We start from the raw sequence: 27,342 nt of genomic DNA, 5'->3' as shown, positions 1-27,342 counted from the left end.
CCCCCCTGGTCAGCTCCAGGGGGAGAGCCAAGCTCACGTGTCACCTGAACAAAAGGCAATGCTGAAAACGAAAAGTACCCACACGCGAAGCTTCCTGGAATTGTCAGCTGCCGTCGGCAAAGCGTCACTGCCTCACCCTGACCTGGAGACCTCCCAGACCGAAGGGGACCTGGAGCTCGGGATGTCCCCGGGAGGCCTGCCGTCTTCGGCAGAGGCTGGGAGGATGTCCCCCTGTCACTTTTTCTGCTCCTGGTAAAAGGAATCGATGACGTCTTTGTACTTGTCCAGGACCGTGAACCGTCTCAGTTTCAACGTGGGACCTGGCAGAGCGAGTGGAAGGAGGGGTGAGGCCCGGGCTCGGAGAAACCCGGGAAGATGTGTCGTGGGGATCCGCGCCTCTGACGGCAGCTCAGCGGTACCGAGTGCTTACACCCCGCTTCGGCCTCGATGGCTCGGAGGGCACTTCCCGGGGGAAGCCGCTCCCACCCGCCCCGGGGCGGACACCCCAGCGTGCCGCAGCGGAGAGCGGCCCCTGCATCCAGCTGAGGCGGCACCAGAGGCCTGCTCTGGTCTGTGGGCTGTCCCGCGGGGGGGCTCCGCCCCTGACTTCACAGGAGATGCCGGTGGTCTCGCCCCCCCTGGGAGCCAGCTGGCCCCAGCCCAGGCGCCAGTAGGGCCTCAGTGTCGGTCCGCGGGTCCCATTGTGATTTCAGGGGAAATGGTCCCACGGTCGAAGCAGAGTTAAGGGTCGTGTTGGAACCGATCTGTGGGTCCGCCAGCCCACGCCCCTGGCCGGCTGTGTCCTCCCGCACGGCCCCCCCGGAGTAGTGGGGACAAACAAGGGAGCCCCTACCCAGCTCTCCCCCTGCCACGGAGAAGTCCTTCTGGAGAATGGCCCACTTCTGGATGCGGTAGGGCCGGGCGGCTGCCTTCCTGTTGACTCTCTGGATCCCTTCCTCGATGGCCCGGTACACGGCCTCGTCCCTCCTCCCCACGATCTCAGACACGGTGGTAGCGCTGCTCCCCACCCGCCGGCAGAACTCCACGGCTTGCTCGGTCAGGCGGTCCGTCGTGTGGCAGGCGTCTGGGTCCAGCGTGCACTGAATAAGCCAGAGGTCAGAGCCGGCGCGGGCCTCGCCCCGTGAGACGCGAGCCCATCTGGAGGAGGGTTTGCTGGGGCCAAGGATGTGGCTCACTGTGAGCTGTTCCCGAAAGGTGGCCCAGCGGTGGGTAGGACCCCAGCCCGGCTGTGCGGGGCCCATGGTGCGTGGAGCCCGTGGTGGGATGACACCGCACGGCCCTTGGCCAGCACACCACGGTCTAAAACAGGGACCTTCTCCTGTACGTCGGCACCCCGGGCTCTGAGCACGTGAGCGGGGCAGCGCTGGGACAGAGGGACGGTCACAGCAGTACATTGTCAGTTGTCGGGGCTGGGGGCGGTGCGCAGGGCAGAGCGTGTTCCCGCAAGCTACACCACCCCTTGTGCAGGTAGCCAACAGGTCGTCCCAGAGTATAGTCACGAGACCCCACGCGTGTCCCAGCCGGGCATGCCTTCTGCCGGGGCCGGACCCCAGTCCGCCGCCCCTCCCGAGCCAGACGCCCAGACGCACCTTCAAGGTGAGCAGCATGGACAGGAACTTCCTCTGGTCCCCGATCAGCATGGCGTTGCTGACGATGGGCAGCTCCATCTTCACGGCATCCTCGATGGGCACAGGGGGCACGTTCTCCCCTCCGGCTGTGATGATTATCTCTGGGGAGGCAGGGCCAGGCCCCCGGCACAGGCTTTAGTCCAGGACCCAAGCCGGGGCCACGGCCCCTGGAAGCCACACCGGCCACTTGGGGAGGTGCAGCCGGCGCGGGGTGGGGGTGGGGGTGGGGGGGCGGTGCACACCCTCGGAAGCACCTCTGACTCGCCTACCCCCTTCCCAAACGCCCTCCCCTCCCCAGCAGTCCAGAGCGCACCGCCTGCTCTCCGAGGGCCGCTCAGCTCGGGAGGCCCCCCGCCTCGTCCACGCTGGCCCTCCCTCGTCTAAGCTGCTCTCACAGCGTCCGCCCCTCGTCCTGCGGCGGGCCGTGCACGAGCAGGTGCTGGCACTCAGTGCTCTGGTCTCTTCCCGCCAGGCCAGGTGGGGGTAAGCGGACCCTTACTGAATACCCCTGGACTGCTCTAGCTGGATTGTGCCCCCTGTTCTAGTTGGACACAGAGGAATCAGCCACACTGTGTGCGGGCCCCCTGTTGACGTCGGGCGGAGGAGAAGAACGAGACAGCCCCTGGCTGCAGCGAGCTCACCGGGCCGTGGCACAGAGGACGGCCGGGGAGGAAGCCGTCAGGCCGGGCGTGTCTAGGGCAGCGAGAGTGGGCGTCCCTCACCACCCCTGCCTTCCTGCGCTTTCCCCGACCACCCGCTCACCCCCACCTGTGTCTTACGCCGTCAGCACCCGCTAGAAACCCTCGCCAACGGCATGGAGACGAACACCCCCCAAGACCCCACGCGAAACACACTCCAGGATAAAATGTTGACAGTGTCCCTCCCGAGATCAGGAACAACACAGGACAATCGCCGTCCCCACGTCCGTTCACCGCACGCGGCTCCAGGCGTCCTGCCGGCGCAGAGGCAAGAGAGATACAGGAAAGGAACGAAGGAACGAAACTGTCCTTATTTGAAGACCATCCGACCGTGCCCCTGAAGGTTTGGAAGGAACACACAAGCCAGCAGAGTCACATGACTCGTCGAGGCCCCGCCACCCCAGGAGGGCGCGGAAGCAGCCTGTGTGCCCTCGGCAGGCAAGCAGAACGCAGATTGTGTGCGATGCTATTTACGACAGCACCCGCGATAGAATACTCAGGGCAAATCTAAGGAGAGGCGTGCAAATACCTGCACGCTGTGAACGTTGCCGACAGACCTCAGTGTGAGCACACGGAGGGCGGGGGGCACCCGGGGGCTCAGTCGGTTAAGGGTCCTGACTTCGGCTCAGGTCACGATCTCATGGTTCACAGGTTCGAGCCCAGCGACGGGCTCTGTGCTGACGGCTCAGAGCCTGGAACCTGCTTCAAATTGTGTGTCTCCCTCTCTCTCTGCCCCTCCCCCACTCGTGCTGTCTGTTTCTCTCAAAAATAAGTAAACATTAAAAAAAAATTTTAAGGATGCCGAGGGATACACAGGGTCCTTGTTTAAACTGGACCGTGTGACCCCGACTGACACCACGGGGGCTGCGGACACTTTCCCAGCTTCGTCGCCCGCCTTTGCTCGTGGTGGTTTGCCCACTGGTTCGTTCTGTCTGTAATGTCGTGAAAGTTTGTTAGTCCCTTTTCACGGCTCCCATGGTTGGAGCCACAGACCTCCCGCCTCCCGACACGACACAGAATTTCTCTGTTTTTCTGTTTTCCTCCAGTAGTCACGTGGGCTCCGTTCTTTGAGCGTAAATGTTTTATCCTCTCTGTTGTGATCATAGATGGACTAGTTTCTTCCGCGGTCCTTCTAAATCGCCATGCAAACGGAAGCCACGGTTCCCGGTGGTGGTCTTGGCTTTCCGTGTGCGCGGTGCTGTCACCCTCCTTAGGGAGCTGGCTCTCCGTCCCGCGGCCGTGGCCGGCACCACGAACGCTGCGGGATGTGGATGGTGGGCATCCGGTCCTGCTCCTGGCTTCTGGCTTCATTATGCTAAGCAAGTGGTCATCCATTTCTGGTTTTATCCCGTGCTTTTTTCCACGAATGAAGACATTAACGATTCTTGTGAAATACCTTTTCAACATATGTGCAGATGATAAAACTTTTAAGGTTCTCTTAACACATATCCCTGCATTTCCAGAATAATCCCACTTAGTTATGATGGGTTATTTTTTTAATGTGCTGGCAGACATTGTTTGCGAGTATTTTATGCAGGATTTTAGCATAGATGCTCATGAACGTCTTTGGTCCACAGTTTTCTTTTTAAATACAACCTTTTCAAGATTTTGGTATCAATGTTATACTCACCTCACCAAAAATTTGGATTTTTTCCTTCTTTTCTGTGCCCAAAAAACAGTTGAATTGTCATGGGGATTCCTCAGGACACCTGCCGGTCTCTGCGTTTTGTCTTTTGTGTATGTGTGTGGCGGGGGGCGGGGAGGGGCCAGTCACGATTGTTTCCATGGGAGCCGGTCTGTTTAAATTTACTATCTTTTCTGCCAGTAGTTGCATTTTCCCACAAAATGGTCTCATTCATGTTTTCAGACGTGTTTGTCCAGTGTTGAGCGATTGGTACCACGTTTACGGATCGGAACTCAGTGTGGCAAAGAGATATACGTTCTCACCACATCAGTCAGTAGATCCGATGGAACCAAACTCGAAATCTTGGAGGGCTTTTGGAGGCAGCAGGCCTGTTGGTAGCCAGCACCGTCTCACAGAGGAAGGCCACGGCCTCACGTGGACGTCTGGCCGTGTCACAAAGATACTCGGGGAGCTGGTGCGAGTCCAGGCGGGCAGACCAGCCCCTGACGGTGACGCCGTGGGACAGGCGGGCTTCTCGGCGGTGATGCTGGGCGCTGACCTCCAACCACACTGCACCCTTCCCCCGCCATCACCAAGCTCAGCCCTAGAGGGCGCTGTCAGTCCACCCCTGCAGCAGGGAGCTCGCAGCCTGGGCGCCCAGACTCGGCCGAGAGCCCGCCCTCTATGGCCAGCAGAGCCCGGCCCGATGGCACCCCTGCCTTGGAGAGATCCACTCATGGAGCCGGTTTCCCCAGGAAACGGGTGGGGGTTCCTACAGGGATGTGTTTGGGCATTACGTCCCCTCGGGCCAAGTGGGCAAAGCGCCTTTTCCGCGGAAGTCCCCAGCTCTCCTCCTTGGGAGGGCCCCGTTCGTCGTGGGAAATTTGAGGTCTTGTGTTTTATTTTAAATTTTATATCCAATCTGTGTTCTCGATATCATCCCCGTGTTTGCGTGTAAAAATACGTGATATTTACACCCCAGCATCTTCTGGAAAGACTTGCCTTGTTTCTTTAAGAAGTCTGAATCCCAGCTCCACCACTTACTAGCTGAGTGACCTTGGACAAGTTCCTTAACCTCTCTGGGTGTCATCATTGGGAAGTCGGGGTAAATAAAACGATGTCAGCCCAAGTGCAGGAACCTAACATGCGCTCCGTACTCGGGGCACAAACAGCGCAGGCAGTACGCCCCCCGCCCCCCACGCCTGCAGCCACGAGGCCGGCCAGCGGAGCTCACCTTTGAGGCGTCCAGTGACGAAGAGGAAGCCGTCCTCGTCCAGCCGCCCGGTGTCGCCTGTGTGCAGCCAGCCCTCGGCGTCGATGGCCTCGCTCGTTTTGTCCTCCATGTTTAGGTAGCCCATGAAGATGTTGCGGCCCCACAGACAGATCTCCCCGACGCCCTCCGCGTCCTTGTTCACCAGCTTCACCAGGCAGCCTGGCACCACCTTGCCGGAGCTGGGGGCGGTCAGAGGGAGACGGCGCCTCAGGGCAGGGTCAGGCCTCACCTGGGAGCCCCCGGGTCCCCCAGCTCCTCATTCTTGGCCGACGGCCAGAAGGTGTCCCCTCCCAGGATTTGTGTATTGCAACAGGGGACTTAGAGCTGAGGGGGCGCCAACGCCAATAAGAAGCTTTAAGGTGAATGAATGAATGAGCGAACGAACGAATGAATGGAGTCCCAATGCACAACGTCAAGCCCTGTGATGGGCCGGCAGGGAGGGGAGGTCTCGAGGCACAGCAGGTGACCCTCCGTTCACCCCCTACCGGGGGGCTGGCCCCGTCCCCCAACCCCCCGCCCAGTGGAGCCCGGGCCATCAGCCTTGGGGGGACCCCCTCCCACACACCCCCACCCTACTGGAGGGAGGGAAGTCCCTCCGTCAGAACCTGTTCAAGATCCCCCGGGGTATGAGCACGGGCACACGGGCACGCGTGTACCTGCCGGGGCGGTAGTTGGAGAGGCTGGATATGAAGTGGGGCCCTGAGGTCTCGCTGAGGCCGTAGCCGCCATACAAGTGGACGTTGAGGCCCAGGAAGAACTGCTGTGTCTCTGTGGTCAAGGGGGCTGCTCCGTAGAACTTCTTACAACATCTGGCAAAGCCCAGCGCCTGGCGGACCTTGGCCAGCACCAGGTAATCTGCCAGCCTGGCCTTGAAGGACTTCAGGTCACTGGTGGGGGGAAGGAGAACAGTCCACAGGAAGAGCCACACGCTCACATGAAAAAGGTGAGTATTTGGTGGGCGCACGGCGGCCTGGCCACCTGTGAACGTGCACACACACACAGGTGTGATACGTCCTGAGCCCGGAGGTCAGACAGGTTCAGCTGTGTCCAGGCGCACACGCACGTACGCGCAGAGACGCGAAGCACGTGTGCGTGGACACACGAGCAGACACATGTCTGACCCCGTCTGAAGCCCACGAGTGAGTCGTTCATGCGTATTCACGCTCCGTGTCTGTGCAAATGAAGCTGTCGTTGCACACAGGTACGTGTCTCATGAGACGCGATACCGTTTCGCAGACTCACTAGTAATGGAAACTGTTTCTAAATCGGCACAGGCCAGGTTTATGCCACTGACCCTCCCACGGCACCTGTGGGAATGTGATGAGTGGTCAGAGGCAGTGGGGTGACCTCTGAGTGGTCACTTGGAGGCTGGAAAAGCCCTCGTCAGTGTGACCCCTTCCCCAGACACCTACTGAAGTCAGGAAACCCCTCCGGAGACCCAGGAGCCGCTCCGGGGAGGTGAATGCCACCCCAGACGGGGCAAGTTGGTCCCTCCACTCAGAGCACAGAGATGCGGTGACGGAGGTCTCACGCCCAGCACCTGCCAGGGCCTCCGCACCGGGGTCCCCAGGATGAGCCCAGCGTGTCCCATCCACGGTCGCATGGCCCCCACCCGGCCTCCTGTCCCCTTGTCCCGGCCCTCGTGGTACCTGCTGGGACACGTCATGTTCTGCTCCAGGGTCACCGACATGGCCCACAGCAGCAGCTTGCGCCGGATGAAGCCGGACCCAGCCCCCACCTCCTGGATGTGCTCCATTATCTTCTCCCACACCCGAGGCACCCCCAGGTGGGACGTGGGCTCCACCTCCCGCAGCGTGTTGGCCAGGCTCCCCTGTCCACCGCCAGAGGGGGGGCCTGCGGTCAGTGCCAGGAGCCCCCACACCCGAGTCTGTGCGCACACCTCCGAGGCGTCCTGCACACAGGCCCCACACGGGCGCCCACACGTGGACACGTACATCTGCACACGACCCGCCTTGTGTGCTCATGCTGCCAACCCTCCTGGTCACGTGGCCAGAGGCCTCGAAACTCCTGGGTCCCTCCCAGCCCTGGGGGCGGCTCTATCCCCCAGACGTGACCGTCGAACCCCCCGAAGCAATGGACCAGTTTAGGAGCCGACAAGGGACACCGCTCAGGGCCAGTGAGCTGCGGGGGGCCGGGGGGGCCGGGGGGCAGCTCCTCACGGTTAATGGGAGTTTTCACAGCATGGGTGTAGTTTATGGGACTGAGAAGCAGGGCTGTGGCCGTCTGTGGCCTGTCCTCAATGGCGCGTGGACCCGCCCATCCACTCTGGCCCTCTCCTCTGTGTAACCTCGGCAGTCAGTCCCTTCTTGTTGGCCTCGCGGGCCATGCCGATGGCCACCAAAGGAAATGTGACAGATGCTCACAAGCACGTGCGCTCGGGGGGGACAGGGGGTACGGTGCACGGGCCGAGCGGACTGACCTGCAGGGCGTCAGGCTCGGCGAAGCAGATGTGCGCCCCCGACTGGATGCCCATCCACAAGTCGTAGATCTGCGCGGCGATGTGGCTGAGCGGCAGGTAGCTGACCACCACCTCCTGCTGGACTTCCGCCCCCCGGATGTCACCGGCCTGGCTGCAGTAACGCGCCGTCCACGTGATCTGGAGGATGGGCAGACGGCCCCGGCAGGAAGACTCACCCCGGGGCTTCGGCTACTTTGGGGACATCTCTGCGGGGAGCTCCCAGGACAGGCCTCCCCTGCCCCCCTCCTCGCCTTTGCTGGGCTCGGTGCGGGCGGGCCGCAGACCCACGGGCTGTCCTATGTCTCCCGGGCCCCTGAGCTGAGGGGCCAGAGCAACGTCCCCCGGCAGCCGCGCCCACCCATCTGGGCCCCGTCCTACGTTGTCCTGACTCAGCATCACGCCCTTGGGGCTTCCGGTGGTGCCCGAGGTGTAGATCAGCACACAGCACTGGTTGGGCTGCTGGGCGCTGATGACAGCGTCCAGGGTCTCCTCCGGCAGCTCGTCCCCCAGCCCCATGACTTCGTCCATCTGCAGCCAGGCGGGGAGAGCGGGCACTCGGTCAGCTGGGCCGCTGGCTGGGCGCCCCCGTCCCCAGGCCCTCCACCCTTACGGTGTACACGCGGTCCATCTTCCTTGCAGGGGCCTCTCTGTATGTCACTACGGCCTTCAGATGTGGCAGGTTTTTCCATATCTGTGTGGACGGGAAACACAATGGGGTCTCGTTAAAGAAAGTTACCCGCTGACAAGAGCCCCGTCTCCAGGCACTGTGGTCGCTGCAGTCTGCCCGGCAGGCACTGTGGTCGCTGGGTCCCCTGGCTCTGACCTGTGACCCACGGGGATGCTGGCCACCCTTCGTGCATAGCTGTCCCCTCAGGAGGGAACCAAGCACCCCAGGGGCTGGCTGAACCAAGTATGGTTCATCCCACAACAGAGACGGATAGGAAGGAACAAAGGGGACAGCGATGAGGGGACAGAGGGGAGGGGACAGACCGGGGCAGGAACAGAGAGAGGGATGAGGAGGGACAGAGGGGACAGAGAGGGAGGGGACAGACTGGGGGGCAGACGGGGGGGACAAAGTAGGGGACAGAGGGGATGGGAGGACAGAGAGAGGGACAGAGGGAGAACAGAACTTGGTCATCTTGCTGAGTGGAGGTTAACAGAGCCCAGAGTTCAGGAAGGCCATGGGACTGGACACCAGCGAGGAGACACTGTGGAGACAGAGAGTTCTAGAAATCTGTAGTCAGGGGCTCTGTCCTCCCGAGTCCTTGGCTGAGCCAGTGTGCACGGCAGAGAGTGAACCACCAGGGAGCTGGAGGACCACGGGAGGCCACGGGGGCCAGAACCATCCACGTATCTGTCAGCAGGATGCAGGGCCCCTGCCGTGCAGAGCGGAAACCTGGAAAGGTCAGATCTGAGCGCTGGAGCTAACCTAGTCTGAGGGTGAAGACCATATAAACCGGCCCAGAAGGGCCAAACACGAGTCTCAAAGTAAAGTTCAGAGAGAAAAAAGAATCCTGGAAAAACACGACCTACGGGAGAACATCAAGACCCCTGACATACATGTAATTGGAGTCCCAGGAAATTTTTTTCTGAAAATTGAAAAGCAGCCTGAGAAGTTTCCACATTTTATTATAAACCCACCAGTTCAAGACTCACAACGAACCCCAAGCAGGATAAACAAAGGAAAACCACACCAAGATACAACGTAATCAAACGCTGATCACCAGCGATGATGAAAAAATCTTAAAAGCAGCCAGAGAAGAAAGGGGGCCCCTCGTGCACTGTATGTGGGAACGCAAGCTGGTGCAGCCGCTCTGCAAAACAGTGTGGAGGTTCCTCCAAAAACTAAAAATAGAACTTCCCTATGACCCAGCAGTCGCACTACTCGGCATTGATCCACGGGATACAGGTGTGCTGTTTCGAAGGGACACACGCACCCCCATGTTTACAGCAGCACTATCGACGACAGCCAAAGTATGGAAAGAGCCCAGATGTCCATCTAGGGATGAATGGATAAAGATGTGGTATATATATATACGTATATATATGAGGGAGTATTACTCGATGATCAAAAAGAATGAAATCGTGGGGCACCTGGTAGCTCAGTCATTTGAGCATCAAACTCTTGATCTCAGCTTAGGTCATGATCTCATGGTTAGTGAGTTCAAGCCCTGAGTCAGGCTCTGTGCTGACAGTGCAAAATCTGCTTGGGGTTCCCTCTCTTTCTGCCCCTTCCCTGCTCACACACTCTCTCTCTCTCTCAAAATAAATAAATAAACTTAAAAAAAAAAAAAAAAAAAGAATCGGGGCGCCTGGGTGGCTGAGTCGGCTGCGCGTCCGACTTCAGCTCAGGTCATGATCTCACAGTCTGTGAGTTCGAGCCCAGCGTCGGGCTCTGTGCTGACAGCTCAGAGCCTGGAGCCTGCTTCCGATTCTGTGTCTCCCTCTTTCTCTGCCCCTCCCCTGTTCAGGCTCTGTCTCTATCTCAAAAATAAATAAAAATATTTTTAAAACAAAGAATGAAATCTTGCCATTTGCAACAACATGGATAGAGCTAGACAGTATTATTCTAAGTAAAATAAATCAAGAAAGACAAATACCCTATGATTTCACTCATACGTGGAATTTAAGAAACCAAACAAGCAAAGGGAAATAAGAGAGGAGCAAACCAATGAACAGACTCTCAACTACAGAGAGCTCACTGACAGTTACTGAAGGGGCAGGGGTGGGGGACAGGGAAACGGGATGGGGAAGGAGGACACTCGTCCCGATGAGCACCGGGTGATGCAGGGAAGTGCTGAGTCATTATCTGTACACCTGAAACTACCATAACACTGAATGTTAGCTGTGCTGGAATTAAAACAAAAACAAGAGGCCAAAAAACATCAATAAATAGAAGCTGCCAAAGAATCAAGATACCCAAATATACGGAGAGGAACAAACATATGAAATAATAGACTTCTCACCAGAAACTATGTAAGTTAAAAACATTGGAATGGACTCTTTAAAAGGCTAAAAGAATGAAAGAAACCCTGTCATCACAGAATTTTAAACTACATGAAAATATCTTTTGAAAAAATGGAAATAAACATGTTTGCAGACAAAGAGAGGCTGAGAGAATGTGTAACCATCAGATCTGTGTTACAAGAAAAAAAAAAAATTGTTTTTAAGTAGGCTTCACGCCCAGCATAGAGCCCAGAACGGGGCCTGAACTCACGACCCTGAGAGCATGACCTGAGCTGAGGTCAAGAGTCAGATGCTCACTGCCCGAGCCACCCAGGCGCCCAGAAGAAAACTCCTAAGGCAGAGATGACACCAGATGCAAACATGTATCCACGTAAAGGAATGCGGACTGTAGGTGGCAAACGTGGGTAAATAGGAAAGACATTTTTCCTTCTTTCAAAATGTCTGTGGGGCACCCGGGCGGCTCAGTCGGTTAAGCATCCGACTTCGGCTCAGGTCATGATCTCACAGCTCGTGGGTTTGAGCCCCGCACCGGGCTCTGTGCTGACAGCTCGGAGCCTGGAGCCTGCTTCCTGCTTCAGATTCTGTGTCTCCCTCTCTCTGCCTCTCCCCTGTTTGCACTCTGTCTCTGTCTCTCAAAAATAAACAATTAAAAAAAATTTTAATTGTGTTCAAAACAGTGTACTGTAGGGTTTATAACCTTACAGAAGTACGTTGCAAACAGCGCCAAGGACGGGGGAGGAGGAAGTGTGTTGTTGCAAGATTCCCGCGTTACATGTGAAGCAATGTAGTCGTGTGATGGTAAGTAGTACGGCCTGACACTAGGTGGCAGTATAGATCGTGTAATAAAGTGGACCGTGCGTAGTTAAAAAGGCAAAGGCGAACCCCTAGCGTAATAGCAAAGAGGGGGAGCTAAGTAGCCACTGGAGAGAAAACGGAATACCAAAAAACAAGATAAAGTAAAAATAAAAAACTCAATCCAAAAGAACCCCGGGAAGGGGAGAAAAGGGACAAAGCACAGGACACGTAGGAGCAGCAAACTGGTCGATTTACAGTTTGTCCGGTGGGACAGAAAGGCAGGACCCAAGTCTGTGCCGTCTACGGGGGACTTGCTCTAAACCTAAGGACCCGATAGGTTCCAGGTAAAATAAAGCAGAAATACACACCGTGCAAACACTAATCACAAGGATTCTGGGGTGGCTCTCGCAGCATAAGACAGAGTAGCTCTGGGACAAGAATGTTCCTCTTTAGGGACGTTTCTTAGCGACAAAGCGGTTACTGAATTGAGGGGACACACAACTCCACGCAGGTATATATGTAACAGAACTGCAAAATCCCCGAAGCCAACACTGATGGAACCGACAGCAGAAACGGACAAATCCACAATCACAACGGGGGGTTCAGCTCTCGGCCCTGGTCTTCGGTGGAACAAAGAGAAAATCGACAAGGACACACACGATGAAGCCATCAGCCACGCCGACGTTAACGTCGCCGACGCGTGTCCTTTCAGACGTGCAGAGGGAGCAGTCGCTGAGACACCGCGTCATCCTGCCCACCACACGTGTGTACAAACAGGGGCTTCCGGTGGCAAAGTGCCCCAGGCAGTGAGACACAGCTCTCTGTCTGGAGAAAAGTCCCAGCTGGTGAATTAGAAAACCGACATTCTGCCTCCACTCGGTGGTGACCATCAGTGGAGAAAGGCTGGTGGGGACCGTCACGGTGGAGGAGCAGTGCCCGCCCCCGACCCCGCCGCCAGAAGTTGAGGGAGAGGAGGAGAGCAGATAAATCGGGTCTCGGGACGCTGCCCGGGACCGTTGACCCGGCTTCTGCCGCAGGCTGACGGCGACAGCCCCCACGTGTGGTCCCGTGCCGCGCCCCCCACCCTCCGCCCGGCAGGCGTGTTCAGGACAGCGTGCGGGGGCCCCACGCCCCCGGTGTCAGACGCAGCGGGTTGGGGTTTGCATTTCAAGCAGGTTCCCAGGTAAGGACGCTGCCGGCCGGCCAGCCTGGGCTTTGCTCTGAATTAAAGACAGAGACATGGCCACACACGGCCTGTGGCCGCTTCGTGTCCTGATTCAAAGGCACCGATGTCAAAACGGCCCTGCGGCGGGCGGCTGGTGAGGCCACCGGGATCGTGTGAGAGACGTTTCGTGTGCTCGTGGAGAATGCACGCCTACTGAAATACTCAGGGGGGACACGAGTTCATGCCAGAGATTTGCTTCAAAGACTTCAGCGAAAGAGGCAGACTGGCCCACTGCACAACGGAACACGACCCGTGGGACCAGCACACGAGGGCCGGCCACACTCTCGCGGCCTGGTCTGCTCGGAAGCTTGCATGATGCAAATTTTACCTGGGGTGGACATTTCCTAACTCTGGGCCTCAGCGGCCCGACCAGGCGAGTGGATGGGTCCCCGTTGCCCTGTCTTGTTGTACGTGTATGTGTGTGACGTGGGGTTGCCGTGGAGGATGAGGGGGAGGGGCCCGGGAGGGAGGGAGGGAAAAGCCCTTCGTAAGCTGGAGGTCTACAAGGACACCCGGCCCGGGGCCCCCGAGCCCACTTCCGCACTCCCCCAGACCTTCAAGATCTTTTCCAGCTGCTTCCGTGTGTCGACCACGATGATGTTGGCACGGGAGTCGTGGGCGATGTACTGACAGGCCTCCGGGGAGCTGGTGGTGTAGATGCCCGTGATGATGCCCCTGCGGGAGACCCGGGAGGGGTCCTGTCTGAGCCAGTGCAGAGGCCCAGCCCCTGCCCTGGAGGGCCCAGACAGGCAGAGGGGGCCCCCGGGAGGAAGGGGAAGTTGGGGAAAGAGGAAACGACCCTCCTTCCACTTTCGGCCCACCCCCGACCCACCAGAGACCCTGCCCCACCCACAGCCACTCACCCCGCAAACACCGTGCCCACCGCCGAGAAGAACCACTCCGGGGAGTTGAAGCCAAGGATGGCCACGCTGTGGGCCCGCTCCAGGCCGAGCTCCAGGACCAAGGCAGACAGGCCCGGTCAGCCGGCTCAGAAGGGGGCCTCTCACGCCCAGCGGGGCCCCTTCCAGAGCGCAGGGACCAGCCTCCCAGGCACCCAGTCGGAGGGCACCCCGGGCCCTTCCCGCCCAGCACACCAGGCGGCCCCGCTCATCCGAACGCGAGCACAGACGAAAAGTCAGTGCTGAGTGCCCGGCGGGTGATGAGGGCTCAGTAAAGGTAAACCCCTCAGAACGGGGCCTGGCCCACCGCACCCACCCAAAAAGTGTCGGGGGCTCCGCAGGGATCATTTCTAAAGGCTTGTCAGGCGGGGGTCGGGCAGCAGGCCTCCGGGGGCCCAGAGCTGGAGGGCGGGTCTGGGGAGGGGCCCTCACCTTCAAGAAGCCCTTGGCGGCTCTCCGGGCCAGCAGGTAGTACTGGGAGTAAGAGATGTGCTCCCACACGCCCCGGCGCTTGAAGCCCAGGGCGCTGAGGTCCCTGTACTTGCCCAGGGCCTCGTGGAACAGCTGGTGCACGGTGTAGGGCGGCTGTGGGCAGGCGGGGTGGACACGCAGGAGGACGCGTCCGTCAGCCCGGGTGGTCCACAGCGGCTCCTCTGCAGGGGGAGACGGCGGCTGGGATCACGCCGGCCCAGGGTCACCCCCCCCCGGGGCCCCTGGGCCCCGAAAGCGCTTTGGCCGCCGGCAGACAGGCGAGGGATCGGGGTAGGCGGGAGGCTGCCCGGAGGAGGAGGTCTGACGGCCCCGAAGCACGGACAAGGCTTAGGGATGCAGCGAGGAGGTGGAGGCCTCGGAGACGCGGAGGCCCCTGCGTCTGCTCCCGCCGTCATGCCAGCTGGAACTTGTCCCAAGGCAGGGCTCCCTCAGATCCCGAGGTCCTGCCTCTGCCTCCTGAGAACGGGCCGGGGACAGACCGGCTGGACAGAAGCTCAAAGCAACAAGAATGGCAGTCCTCCGAGGGGCTGATCTGAGCCTCGTTCTGTGTCTTTGTTTCTGGTAAAGACCAGGACAGTGCCCGGCCTCACCCCAGCCTCTGTGTCAGGGAGGAACAGGAGTGGCGGGGACTGGGGGGCATGGCCCCGCTGAAGGGGAGGCCGCCCTCGGCCTAGGAAGCTGCCGCCTGGCGGGAATGGATACCAAGGCTCACCCGACGTCTGGGAGTTGTAAATGTCGGCTCACACTTCTAGAAAACACTGTGTGGACCAGGTCACCCATCCTCAGTTCTGTGACCCCAGTAAGTCCCTGGTGGAGCACATCTCAGCCCCCCCCGCCCCCCCCCCGACACTCAGACGGCTCCCAGCTTTCACCCTCGTTCTAGGCTCCCCGAGGGACAGAGTTCTAGAAGTGTTCACTGGATCAGAAGGGAAAAGCTTTTGGACTTTTGGGGGACATTTTCGAGCTCCTTCATCTAACTTCTGCTCTCCTGCACCCGGCGCGGACCCCCCTCCCCGTCAGCGGCCTCACCTCACGGCACCCGCGCTCCCGCTCGAGGGAGGACAGAGGGGAAGGAGGAGAGAAGGGCCCTCTGTCTCTGTGCAGGGGCGGGGCCCGGGGCTCCACCTCCAGCCCCTCGTCTCACCCCCCGGAGTCACTCCCCTGTGGTCAGAGGTCCTGCTTCCCGAGCACCTGCCTCGTGCCCAGTGGAGGTGCGTGTCTTCTGTCACAACCTCTGTTCCGTCCCTGCAGAGCCCATGGGAAGCAGGCCGGGGAGCAGCTTCCGGCTGGGGGCAAAGCTGGGCTTCTGACCCACAGGCCCGTGCTGACCCCAGCTCCTTTGGGAAAGGACTGTCCTGCCTCCTGCCCAAGTCCTAGAAGCCTCAGGAGCCGCGATCCTGGACAGCTGTCACCTGAGGCCACTGCCTCTCCCCATGTTCTGGGGCTCCCGGAGTGACCTTTCTGAACCCAGATCTGACCTGTTCGAGGGCCTCCCATGATTCCCACTTGACCACAGGGTTGTGTCCACACTGTGGCTTCTAGGAAGGCCCTCCCCAAAGGGCTCCTGGCCCCTGTGACCTCGGCCCGCCCCCTTCCTCACGGCCAGCCTGAGCGGTGCTCGGCCCCCCTGCCCCCACCACGCACGGGGGCCTCCCGTCCTGCAGGCCTGGGAGGCCCTGACCTGCTCAGCATCCTCTGGTGCACCTGCCACAGCTCGGGGCCTCAGCCTCCGGTGCCGGCTGCCCAGAAGGAAGACAGAGCATCTCCGAGCCTGGGGTGTCTCACGCTCCCCCCTGTCCCCTCACCTCCACGTGCCTCCACCGCTCAGCCTTATCTCTGTCCAAACAGAAGTCTCTGGACCTTGAGTCAGAAGCCCTGTTCTTAGCAAGGTGGACGGAGCACTCGGAGGGACGCACGTGCCCACAAGCCTGAGCCGTGGACCCCAGCCGTGTCCCCCAACCGCAGGACTGGGCACAGAGCCCAGGCCCTGAACCAGGCCCGCGAGGCCACTGTGCCCCAGAGGCCGCTGTCTGGGGCAGGCGCGCTGGCCTACAGGGTGACGGAGGCCACGGCAGGCGGGGAGCGGAGCCCCTGGCCACCTCCTGGGCTCTTTCCTTCCCTGCCTGTCCTCACGACCGCCTGCTGGGACTGAAGCCGCCGGACCCACCACCAGCCTGCTGACCTGGGTCTCTCCCAAAGTGGAAAGCGTGAAGCAGCAGAGATGTCCCCAGGCACCCAGACGACACTCACTGCCGGGCAGGGTGCTGTGCAGGGTGGGAGTGTGAGCTGGCGCAACCTTCCTGGGGGCAAGCGGGTGACACACGTCACGGGCTCCAAGACGGAGTCACCTTTGAGCCAGAAATCACGCTTCCAGGACGCGCCCACGGGAACCAAGCAGAGATACAGAGACAGTACTGTGGTCACCGATGTCCAACGGGGCTGGGGATCCACCAGGGTGTGGCCACGCCCTGGGCTCTCGGTGGCCATTAAAACAAAGTGTTTAAGGACGTTTAACGACCAGGAAACATCCACAGGAGGACATCGGGTGGACAGTGTGCGTCACAAGTGCAGACATGTGCGTGAGCGTCACAAAGCTCCCACGCTCGGCCTCGGGAACCTCTCCCTTCCTCCCCTAGACTCCGCGCCCCTGCAAGCGCCCCCTGGTGGTAACACGTGTGCCACCCATTAGGGATACCGACAGACAGAACTTTAGCTGGGGGCTAGAGGGCCAGTCGCAAATTCCCACACAGCACGTCAGAGTGAGAAGGCTTGAGTCCCGGAGAGGCAGGGATAGCCAAGGTCACAGCAGGGTAGGGGCAGAAGTGGGACAAGACCTCAGTCCGTCCTGGGGGCTGCCTTGCACCCAGAGGCGGGTCAGTGAACGGGTGTAGGCCTGGGAGGGCCACAGTCCGTTCCCTTGGGGATGCTGTTGAGGGAGGAGAAAGGGTGGCCGAGTCCCCTGACCCTCTGCCACGGGGTGGGCCGCCCGGAACCAAGCAGCAGGGAGGGACACAAGCCATGTGGTCCCCAGGCTGATGGCAGAGACACATGAAGTCAGGGTGACCTGCCAGTCCTTTATTCTTTTCGTTTTTTTTCTTCTTTTAGGGTAGGCTCCACCCCAACGTGTGGCCCGAACTCACGACTCTGAGATCGAGAGTCACATGCTCTACCGACCGAGCTGTCCACGCCCCACCTTGAAGTTCACAGGGACACAGATCTGCCAGACCCAACCAAGCTCACTGCTACAGTAACAGCCAAGGGCACGGCCAGGACCCAATCACGGTCCCTGTCACCCAGGAAGGCGCCCTGGATCCCGGCTGGACCCAGCTCCAAAAGGCAACCAGCCATTCAAGTGACAGAGAACCCAGCCAGCAAACAATGCAGCCCACAGCCCAGAGCACGAGGCAGAGGGTGAGCGCTGAGTGCTGCGGGTGGGCTTTCCCAGGGCCTGCCTGCCCTTCTCCCTCCTCCTCCCCCTCCTCCTCCCCCTTCCACCTCTTCCTCCCTCCTCCTCCTCCCCCCGTCCCTTCTCCCTCCACCTCCTTCTCCTCCCTCTTCCACATCCTCCTCCCCCTCCTCCTCCTCTCCCTCCTCCTCCTCCCCCCTCCTCCTCCCCCCTCCTCCTCCCCCCTCCTCTTTCCCCCTTCCTCCTTCTCCCCTCTCCTCCTCCTCCCCCTCCTCCTCCTCCCCCTCCTCCTCCTCCCCCTCCTCCTCCTCCCCCCTCCTCCTCCCCCTCCTCCTCCCCCCTCCTCTTTCCCCGTTCCTCCTTCTCCCCTCTCCTCCTCCTCTCCCTCCTCCTCCTCCCCCCTCCTCCTCCCCCCTCCTCTTTCCCCCTTCCTCCTTCTCCCCTCTCCTCCTCCTCTCCCCCCTCCTCCTCCCCCCTCCTCCTCCCCCCTCCTCTTTCCCCCTTCCTCCTCCTCCCCCTCCTCCTCCTCCCCCTCCTCCTCCTCTCCCTCCTCCTCCTCCCTCCTCCTCCCCCCTCCTCTTTCCCCCTTCCTCCTTCTCCCCTCTCCTCCTCCTCTCCCTCCTCCTCCTCCCCCCTCCTCCTCCCCCCTCCTCCTCCCCCCTCCTCTTTCCCCCTTCCTCCTTCTCCCCTCTCCTCCTCCTCTCCCTCCTCCTCCTCCCCCCTCCTCCTCCCCCCTCCTCTTTCCCCCTTCCTCCTCCTCCTCCCCCTCCTCCTCCTCTCCCTCCTCCTCCTCCCTCCTCCTCCCCCCTCCTCTTTCCCCCTTCCTCCTTCTCCCCCCTCCTCCTCCTCTCCCTCCTCCTCCTCCCTCCTCCTCCCCCCTCCTCTTTCCCCCTTCCTCCTTCTCCCCTCTCCTCCTCCTCTCCCTCCTCCTCCTCCCCCTTCCTCCTCCCCCCTCCTCCTCCCCCCTCCTCTTTCCCCCTTCCTCCTTCTCCCCTCTCCTCCTCCTCTCCCTCCTCCTCCCCCCTCCTCCTCCCCCCTCCTCTTTCCCCCTTCCTCCTCCTCCTCCCCCTCCTCCTCCTCCTCCCCCTCCTCCTCCTCTCCCTCCTCCTCCTCCCTCCTCCTCCCCCCTCCTCTTTCCCCCTTCCTCCTTCTCCCCCCTCCTCCTCCTCTCCCTCCTCCTCCTCCCTCCTCCTCCCCCCTCCTCTTTCCCCCTTCCTCCTTCTCCCCTCTCCTCCTCCTCTCCCTCCTCCTCCTGTCTCTCTCCCTAGGCCTGACGGCCTGACGGCCTGACGTTATCAATCACCCATTATTCAGGGGGTGGCTGGGCAGGCAGGGAGCTATTTTCCTTGGGACTCTGGAATAACAGCATCTGAATAGCAGAGGAAATCACTCTCAGTTGTCTGGGGAGGAGAACTCAGAGAGGAGAGGCCCCAGGGATGTTTTCTGTGGGAAGTGGCCTGTTGTACAGATGGAGGGGTACGCTGGCCCTAGGAGAAAGGTGGTTCTCGGCCAGGGACAGGTCTCTCTCCAAGAATGCTCCTTCTGACTGGACCCTGGTGTCCCTGCCACAGAGGCCAGTCACGGACTAGAGCCGGCACACTCCCACTCCACACGGGCCCTTGGAAACCGCCCACCCCATGCCAGGCACTCTAGGGGAAGTATAAGAGAAAGAGAAGGACGTGACTGCAGATAAGGAAGGCCGGCCTGGGACAGAACGGTTTGTCTAGCCCTCGTACGGAACACACTAGAATGGAGTGCTGGCTCCACGGTGTCTGAGGTTTCTCAGTGGTTCAGGGGAGACACCCGTTCCGCCTGGTAGCCCGAGGGCCAGGGGCTGTGGACTTGTGGCCACTAAGCGGAGAAACCCTGGGCTCCCTGGGCCTCCGTTTCCCCATCTGAATTGCAATCTGGATCTGCAGGGCGGGGCTGGGGCGGGCTGACAGGGGCTCTGGGGACACGGCGGTGGACGTGCTCCGGAAATGCACAGGGGACCCTGAGCTGGTCTCCACCGGCTGGAGAGAAGAGAGGTCTGGGCCCGGGGTGGGAGCAGCTCAGCCTGGAGCCCTAGGGCACGGGCGCCCCAACCTGACACGCACGGGCAGGGCTGGGCAGGGAATAGCCAGGTAAGGAACATCCAGGTGGGGTCCGGACAATGTCCAGGCAGGAGCTGCATGGCGCCTTGGTCCCCGGGTCCCTGCCTGACACCCAGTGACACCTGCAGGCGCCCCCAGCCTTGACAGAGGTCTCCTCCCTCTGGAAGACCCAGAGACTTCTCAGCCCCACAGAGACCACCTTCAGGGGCACCCTGGGGGCTGGAGCCCAGTTGCCCAAGGCTGCATTTGTGTCGTTTTAGGTTCGAGCCCAGCCTCCTGGCCCCTCCTTTGTGAACACGCCCTGTCAGCACCTTGGGGGAAAGCAATGAGCAGCTCTGGGCCTGGACACAGCCTCTGATCCACACTTGACCTGGACACAACTGGACATATGATTAGGAAAAGTCTCTACAAGGATCCCCAGAGGCTGCACTGTTTTGGGGTTGAGGAGGCTGGGGTTCCCACTGTTCCCGCTTCTCAGGTAAGGATCTACCCGCTCGAGTGTCCTCTGTTCTCTGGGAAGCCTTCCCTCCCATCCCCTCCCCACCCCCACCCCACCCCCACCCCAGGCTCAGCTGAGCTGTCTTCTGCCTCCCACTGTCCCCAGCCTCAGGCTGTGGGCTCCCCAGGTCAAGGGTGGTATCTGTCTCCTTGCAGCCAAAGAGAAGCCATGACCTTGAGCATCTGGGGACGGCAAGACTGAGAGACTGAGCGGGGCCCTGTGTACCCCCTGACCCACCAGGGGCTTCACGGGGCTAGAATCCCCCAGCACCAGAGCTCCCCAGTGGGTGTGGGGGGTTCCTAGGAAGCACGGGTATGGGGAAGAAGCCCCGTCCCCAGCAGCTGCTCTCCCCTGCCCTCCTCCCCTTCCCTGGGGTTTTGGCCTTGCCCTGCTCCAGCTGGAGGTTTGTGCTCAGCTAGAAAGAACTAGAAAGCAATGTGTCTCCAGGCCCTGGCACAAGGCTGCCTTTGTGTAGGGGTCAGATTCTGGCAGCTCTGTGGCCCTATTCAGGGGCTCCCGCCCCCCACCCCCACCACCAGCTCAGAGCCTAGCCTGGACAGGGGCTTGGGGACCTTCAAGCTTCTGGGAACTCAAGGAGACCCAGGTGGACGCTCACTCCTGAAGGCAAGACGCCCAGGGGGGGCTGCTAGCCCAGCAGTTAGCTGGAGGGGAGGCAGGGGCTGGCCAGGCCTGGAGGGGACCGTACTGTCCCCAAGGCCCAAAGAGGCAGCATGGCCAGTTGAGAGTTCTACTTCTCACTAGCTGTGTGACTCTGAGAAACTCACGGGGCCTCTCTGAGATGGTTTCCTCCATCAAACGGGAATGCGAAAGTGCCCGCCCCAGGGCTGCTTTGAAGACGAGGTGAAGAGTGCCAGCGGCACAAAGCCCAGCCCAGGGGACAAGTCCAACAGAAGTCCGCCCTCCTCTCAGGGCTCAATCCGGGCGGTAGCCTCCAAGCCCCGCCCCTTAGGCTCCCACGCAGCCAGCACCTTCCCCAACCTTCCAGAGAGAAGCACAGGCTCCCGCCCCCTCCCCGGGAGTCGAGAGCCGGGCTCCTCAAGTGGCCTGGGAGTCTGGAGAGAAGCCCTCCCCCCCCCCCCCCCGCACCGCCCCGCGCCTGGCAGCAGGCTGGCACCTGGCCGGGCGCGTCTCCGTAGCTGCTCCCCAGAGACACGGGGGCTGCACAGGGGAGGCTGGGCCGAGCACGAGCCGCACGCCAGGCCCGTGGGGGCTCAGGAGGCCTGCCCGGCAGTGCCCTGGGCAGCGCCGGGTCCCATGGGGCGGCTCCTCCCGGTGCCCGCTGACAGAAACGGTGCCAGGAGACCCCTCTGGCCGGCGATGCTCGGCCTGGGAGAGGAGCAGCTTGTCTGATGGCAGCAGGCGCCCCACGGCGGAGGCGACCGGCATTCGCTCCGCAGGGAGCCAGGCGGCCCTGGGCGCCCAAGGAACCCGCCCTCCTTACGCCTCTTCGCGTCTCTTCCAACGGGCATGGCGACCTCCACCTCGCCCTGCCTCTGTCCTCCCACCAGGCCCGTCCCCCCGCCCGGGAAAGCCAGGCCAGAGGCAGTCTGGGGGAGGGGGCCCCGGGCCTCCCCTTCCACCTCTCGCCTGGTTCCGCCCTCACCCGTCCAGGGGTCCAAACACCACCTCACACACTGCGGCTTGCTCCCCGAAACCCACGCCTCAGCTGACCACGGGGAGGACGCCAGGTGGGCCCGGACTGAAGATCATTCTACAGAGATACGCCCGCCACAAAGGCTTCCACCAAAGCCCCGGGCCGGGGGTGGGGGTGCTCTGGGGAGCCCGGGGGACTCAAGCCCGGGAAGACCCGGCCCTCGGCGGGCCGCTCTTTGCCCCCCAGAGGTGACGCCGGACAGGGACAAGACGACAACAGGGGACCACCCCACGGACAGCACAGAGCTCAGGAGACGGCGACCCTCCGTGCCAGGCACTCGCTGTGTCCGTGCTCGTCCAGCTTGTGCTGTGCCACAGTGTTGCCGTGAGCCATTAAAAACGAGCACGCCCTGTGTCACTACCGTTTTGATGACTCTTCGGGGTAAATGGTGACTCTGCCTCCCTCGAAGTGCAATTATCTGAGGGTCAAAGTCTTTAAAAGGGCACATGACTCTCCAAGCCTCCGCACGGACTCTGCTGGCTGCCACCCACCGGCCTCGCCGCAGGCCACAGGGGCTCCACCGGGTCCCAGCGGCCCGGCAGCCCGGCCCCAGGGGAGGCCCCGCCGCCTCCCGCTGCGGCCCTCCCAACCACCCCCTGCCTTCCCTCGCGCTCGGCCCCGACGCGGCCACGAGGAAAGGGTGTGCTGGGCCCCCGGCTCGCCTCTGCCTCTGCCCGCAGCCCACAGCCTCCCGGCCGCTCACCTGAGCAATCCAGCTGGGCACCCCTCGCCTTCTCCAGGGACGAGAGCGGGAGAGCATGGCCGAGGGACTCTTTGGAGAGCGCCTGCCCATCACTCGGAGAGCTAGAGGGGAGGGGAGAAACAACGTGAGGCCCTCGGGGCCTGGCCCGGCTCTCCGGTGCCAGCCCTGCACCCACGTCGGCACCTGGGGGTGCCGCCGGCCTCCCTCCGCCTCGCGGGCTGCTCTGCATCCTCGTGGGGGTCAGGGAACAGGACCTCAGTGGCTGTAGGGCCACCCTCAGCCCACCCAGCCTGTCCCACAGGCTCCGAGGGCTGCTGCACACTCCTCTGTTGTGTGGCTCTCTCTGGACTCGGTGTCCCCGTCCGGACTGGACTCCGAGCACGACTCCAGCGGGGGCCCCCCTCCTCACCCCACACCCACCAGGCCTCGGGCACTGAAAACAGTCACGCTTAGAAGCTCAGAGCAGAGCTGAGGACGGTGCCAGGGCTCCCACGGGCCTCTCCTCCCCAGGAGGGCGTGCGGGGTGCCCTATGCCTTCCCCAGTGGAGAGGACAGGTGTGGGCGAGAGAGCTCCGGCCCACATCCTCCTCGCTTCCCAGGCATGGTGGCCCTGGACAATGATCTCCCTTCCAGCCAGAGAGCCCAAGGGGTTATAGGGCCTCCGTTGTCAACCTATTGATCCACAGCAGCATTCCTCCTCAGGGTTCAACCGGCCAGACCTCAACCGCCTGGGTGATGAGCAGACGGAGGTCAGTGCACACCTCAGCCAGGCAGGAATGTAACCCCACACAACTCCAGGGACACATTTCACAGTCATCGGCTATGCAAACAGTGCCTACTGGAGTTGTGCAGCCTGCAGCCTGCACAACTGGTCACGGCAGCCCTGAGGACAGGACCCTGGCTCCCGTCAGGGTGGGGCTAGTCCCACCCCCACCCAGTTCCCAGGCTGTCGGGCCAGTTACCTGTTTGTCACACTCGGTCTTACTTCTTGCCGGTACTGCAGGTTCAAACTAAGTTTGCGAACACACCCCGGCCCACCTGGAGGCAGTCTGCTTAAGAACCTGATAGGTTTTAAATCGAAAGACATCAGGAGGTGGTGAAGGGAGGGGCGTAGGGACGAGGGGGCTGAGTGGGGGCTGAGTTGGTCCCCTTCTTGTGTGTGAGCAAGGTGGCCTGTCCCAGGGAAGCCACCGGAGGGGTGAAAGGATACAATTTCTGGGGTGGGGCTTCCGCACCAGGCGGCGGGTTCCGAGCTTGGAGCCTGTCCAGCCGACTGTGGGTCATTGGTCACCACCATTACTCTGGGGCCGCAGAGGGGCCCCTCCACATTATACTGATACAAACAGCCCCGAGCTCTGGGCGCAGACACGAATGAGGGTCCCCCACCGGGAGCCCCAACGCGGGTGCCACGAACTTGGTGCAATGTCCGTGCTGTCCCGGCCACGTCCCGAAGACTCGCTCGTCTTCCAGAGGGTTGGCCTTTGACAGCACCCGCTGGGCAGCTCACCCTCGGGCGGGCCGGGGCCGCCACTGGCTGTGATCGCTCGCCATCCGAGCCACCTCCTCACAGACAAGTCTGGAAAGCCTCGCCATCAAAAGGCACAGACATTTCCCCCGCTAATGAAATCTGTATGAACTGGTTCTGCATTTAAAACAGCGAAACGCAGACGACAGGAGAAGACGCCCGCCTAAGGAAGCCGGGAGCCAAACATACTCATCGTGACTAGAGCCTCTGTTTGCTGGGGACCTTGGCCAGTCTCTCGTGACTCAGATGTGCTGACGTCCACTCCCCCATCCTGCTCTGTCCTTCCCTCGGTGACAGGGTGCAGTGGGTCCCCTGCCTCTGCCTGCCGTGACAGGGACACCTTGCTCACGGCCCACGTCGGGCAACAGGTTCCCACTCAGCCGCTAAGCCCTGTGCCCGAAGGATAGCGGATGCCTAATTAAGAGAAGGCCAAATTCCAATTTTCCAAGTGAGGAAAGCACGCTCTTCCCCTCACCAGAGCCCTTGAGATCCCATCTCTTTCCGGGGATGTCACCCTCGCCCACCGACTGAGCCCGACCTTCCCATAACGTTCCTGCTCACTCGGGGCCATAACTAGTAACTGGTGTCCTGTCCACTCAGAACACGCCCGGGAAGGGAGCCACGCCCTGTCGCGCTGGGGTCTGCGCCCTCCCGCGTGGCTGCAGCCCCCATATCAGCGTTGGGGACGCCGCTGCTGTATCATCGCTCACCCTCCCTGCGTTCCTGTGGGGGCAGCCGCTCACCGGGGGCACCCTGGGGTGCATCATGGCGAAGCTGGACCAGCCAGCCTGCTGTCCCCAGACCGTAAGCCAGAGGCACAGCTTCCAGAGTGGGATTCGTCATCCTCAGAAGAGGGCACGTGACATGCGAAGCGTCCCCACTGCTCTGACCCCTCGCACGCACCCGGGCCCTTCTGACTCCTGTGCTCTGGACAGCGTGGCCCCGGGATCCACTCAGGGACCCTCAGGTGAGGTGGGGCCACCGTGATTAGCGCCCCGGCCCGACGCAGGTGGGTAGCACAGTGTTCCCGGCCTTCTGGAACACCACACTCCTGCCCTCACACACCCCATAAGCACCTAGCCCTCTTCTTACACAGAAACCAAATGTCTTTAGCACCTGCCCAGTGGCTCTGGGAGCAAGGAAGCCCTCGAAGGGCGCGTGGCGTGCCTACACCGTGCACGGTGGGAGCTGGGCGGGGGCCTGGGGAGCCTGCGCTCCCTCTCCTGACCATCTCTGGTCAGGTGGTCTCTCCCTTCTCTTCCTGCCTTGCCAGAGGTGCTGATGGGAGAGCCCACTGAGCCTCATTCAGCAACTCCTCCAGGGGGCCCTCAGGGATTATCTGTAACACTCTCACTCTCACAGCCTTTGAACACTCAGGTTTAGGCTCTGAAGGCCACACATAGCTTGGTAAGCTCCGTGGGCCGTGTGTCCTTGGGCCCTGGGGCACACTGACGTGGAGAGCGGGAGTCAGCAGACACACAAGCCCATGGGCTCTCCCATGGGAGCCCCTCCTGGACGGGGGTGCATCGCCTGGCTATTTCTGGGGTCTTTCTTCCCTTTCAGCCTTTAGCAGCCAGGTCACTGTCCTGTACACAACAGGGGCTCAATAAATGCCTTCTTGGACAATATAGCATTGAGGTTCGTCAGAACTGGCCTGCCTGGGTTCAGCTCGCTTCACTAGCTGGGTGACTGTGGGCAAGGCACTGCACCTCTGTGAGCCCCGGTGCTCCGTGTCAACCCTGTGGCGTCACGAGCACATGTGAGCCCTGCAAAGTGCATGTGCATGTCTGCTCTCCTCCTACTTCGGGGCCGTCACGGATCTTTCCGGGAGTAAGGAGAAGACAATGCTTTGGTACGACTGGGAGGGTGATTAAGTGCAGTGACCGGGGGTCCAGCGCCGGTGGAGGAGGCGGGGCCTGCTTCCTTACACGGTCCTCAGGACGGAGCCGGCAGACCTGAGCAGGAGCATCTCTGGCATGGTCCCCGCGGGGCCGCGGCCTCTGGCTCACCCAGGACGGCGCCGGGACCGCAGGGAACTCATCAGCCCGGGGGAGGCCCCGCTCCACCAGACCGCCCTGCAACAGAGACACAGCGCGTGTCACGGCCGAGGCCGCTCGGGCCCCAGGCAGGGCTCACCCACTCCGGGCCTGGCACCGGTCTCTAATCTGCTGCCTCCTGAGTCCACAGGCCACTAGCTTGAGAAACCGACCCGCCGTAGGCCTCTGTCTCTACTCTCAGGCGGGCCCGCTCACTAGGACGAGGCAAGAGACTGGACCCCCAGGCCTCCTGCTACGCAGAGTCCTCACCGCCCTTGGCAGTCCGCCCCAACACTGTTCCCGATGTCCCTCTGCCCAGGGCGCTCAGAGAGCCCAGCTCCCGGACACCCAGTGTCTTCTGTGCAGGGCGTGGCCCAACCATTTCCCCAACCCTGAGAGGCCCAGGCTGGAAGCTGAGCCAGATCACCTCCAGGTGCCCGGCTCCGTGTCACACGGTCGGTCGCAGCCTGCCCGGGTAGCAGCTTCCTCACCGGCTCCCGGACCCCCGCCACAGTGGCCCACGCCCCTGGTGGCCTGTCTCACCTCGAAGATCAGTCCCGGCAGCTCTCTAGGGACCCGGCTTCCAGGCAGAGGACCGCGCCGAGGACTCTGGGCCGCGTGGGCCCAGCGGGCCGTCCCCCTCTATGTTGGCTGGTCCGGAGCGTGTGCCCGCGCCGTTGGCCAAGCCAGCCGTCGAGAGCTGGGAGCCCGCGCTCCCGGTAATGAGGCGGCCGAGGCTGGGCGTGCTTGCGGGGACCCGCCCCGGACCGCCCGAGGCACCGGGGAAGGCGTGGCCGACACCTCCGACCCACCTGGCTCCGGCCCAGCGCGGCCCACCTGCAGGCCTTATGTAAGCAGGTGGGAAGGCCCGGAGGGGCCTGCGGGGGCGGGCGGGCGGCCTGTTGGCAGCGGTCCTCGGCAGGGCGACATCGCTCTGCCACTGGGCCCTGCACCTGGGCCGGCCTGGGCCCCGCGGCTGCCGGAAGCGTAACTTTTCGTCCTGTTTTGTTTTGCCTTTTTAACCGTTCCGGAATGCACGACCGTGCCCAGGCTCTGTGTGCGTCGGCTCCTGGCGCCCTGCCCGCAGCCCCGTGCCGGGGACTTGGGGACAGGCTCCACGGCCCGAGGAGGCACCCACACAAGCCCAGGGGCGCGGTGTCCGTGCGCAGAGGGAGGCAGAGCCAGACGGACGCCACGCCTCCCGGACCCCGCGCTGGAACCAGGACGCCACTGCACCGCGTGCACCCCATCCGCCCACCGCCTGCCCCAGGATGACCTCGCGCCTGCGCCTTGCTCTCTGGTGC

The 27,342-nt window shown here is 61.7% G+C and overlaps 1 protein-coding gene across 3 annotated transcripts; it reads right to left on the bottom strand.

Annotated features, from left to right (window-relative positions):
• Positions 1-2: 2 nt before the first annotated feature.
• On the bottom strand, positions 3-26,749 carry ACSBG1 (acyl-CoA synthetase bubblegum family member 1). Of its 3 annotated transcripts, XM_045448527.1 has the most exons (16): positions 26,582-26,746; positions 25,931-26,077; positions 23,440-23,538; positions 22,478-22,578; positions 14,042-14,262; positions 13,574-13,662; positions 13,265-13,385; positions 8,334-8,414; positions 8,102-8,251; positions 7,685-7,861; positions 6,894-7,075; positions 5,901-6,131; positions 5,206-5,423; positions 1,611-1,750; positions 854-1,100; positions 3-320 (listed from the first exon to the last, which is right to left on the bottom strand). In XM_045448527.1, the coding sequence occupies exons 2-16, from the start codon at positions 25,978-25,980 to the stop codon at positions 235-237; spliced, it is 2,193 nt and encodes a 730-aa protein (XP_045304483.1). In that variant the 5' UTR covers positions 25,981-26,077; positions 26,582-26,746; the 3' UTR covers positions 3-234. The 3 variants fall into 3 exon arrangements, with proteins under 3 accessions (XP_045304483.1, XP_045304485.1, XP_045304484.1); XM_045448528.1 differs by lacking the exons at positions 3-320; positions 854-1,100; positions 1,611-1,750 and adding an exon at positions 1,767-2,601 and having other exon boundaries at positions 26,582-26,749; XM_045448529.1 differs by lacking the exons at positions 14,042-14,262; positions 25,931-26,077; positions 26,582-26,746 and having other exon boundaries at positions 23,440-23,544.
• Positions 26,750-27,342: the final 593 nt, after the last annotated feature.

Source organism: Leopardus geoffroyi, chromosome B3, assembly GCF_018350155.1.
Source record: "Leopardus geoffroyi isolate Oge1 chromosome B3, O.geoffroyi_Oge1_pat1.0, whole genome shotgun sequence".
Taxonomy (NCBI): Eukaryota; Metazoa; Chordata; class Mammalia; order Carnivora; family Felidae; genus Leopardus; species Leopardus geoffroyi.
This window is presented reverse-complemented; position numbering and strand designations above follow the sequence as displayed.

Coding starts and splice junctions, on each gene's coding strand:
- ACSBG1 (XM_045448527.1), bottom strand. CDS start 25,980: ATGCCAGAGATGCTCCTGCTCAGGTCTGCCGGCTCCGTCCTGAGGACC. Junction 14,263..22,477: donor TGCCCAGCTGGATTGCTCAG/GTGAGCGGCCGG, acceptor CTCCCCCTGCAG/AGGAGCCGCTGTGGACCACC. Junction 13,663..14,041: donor CCGCCAAGGGCTTCTTGAAG/GTGAGGGCCCCT, acceptor TTGGTCCTGGAG/CTCGGCCTGGAGCGGGCCCA.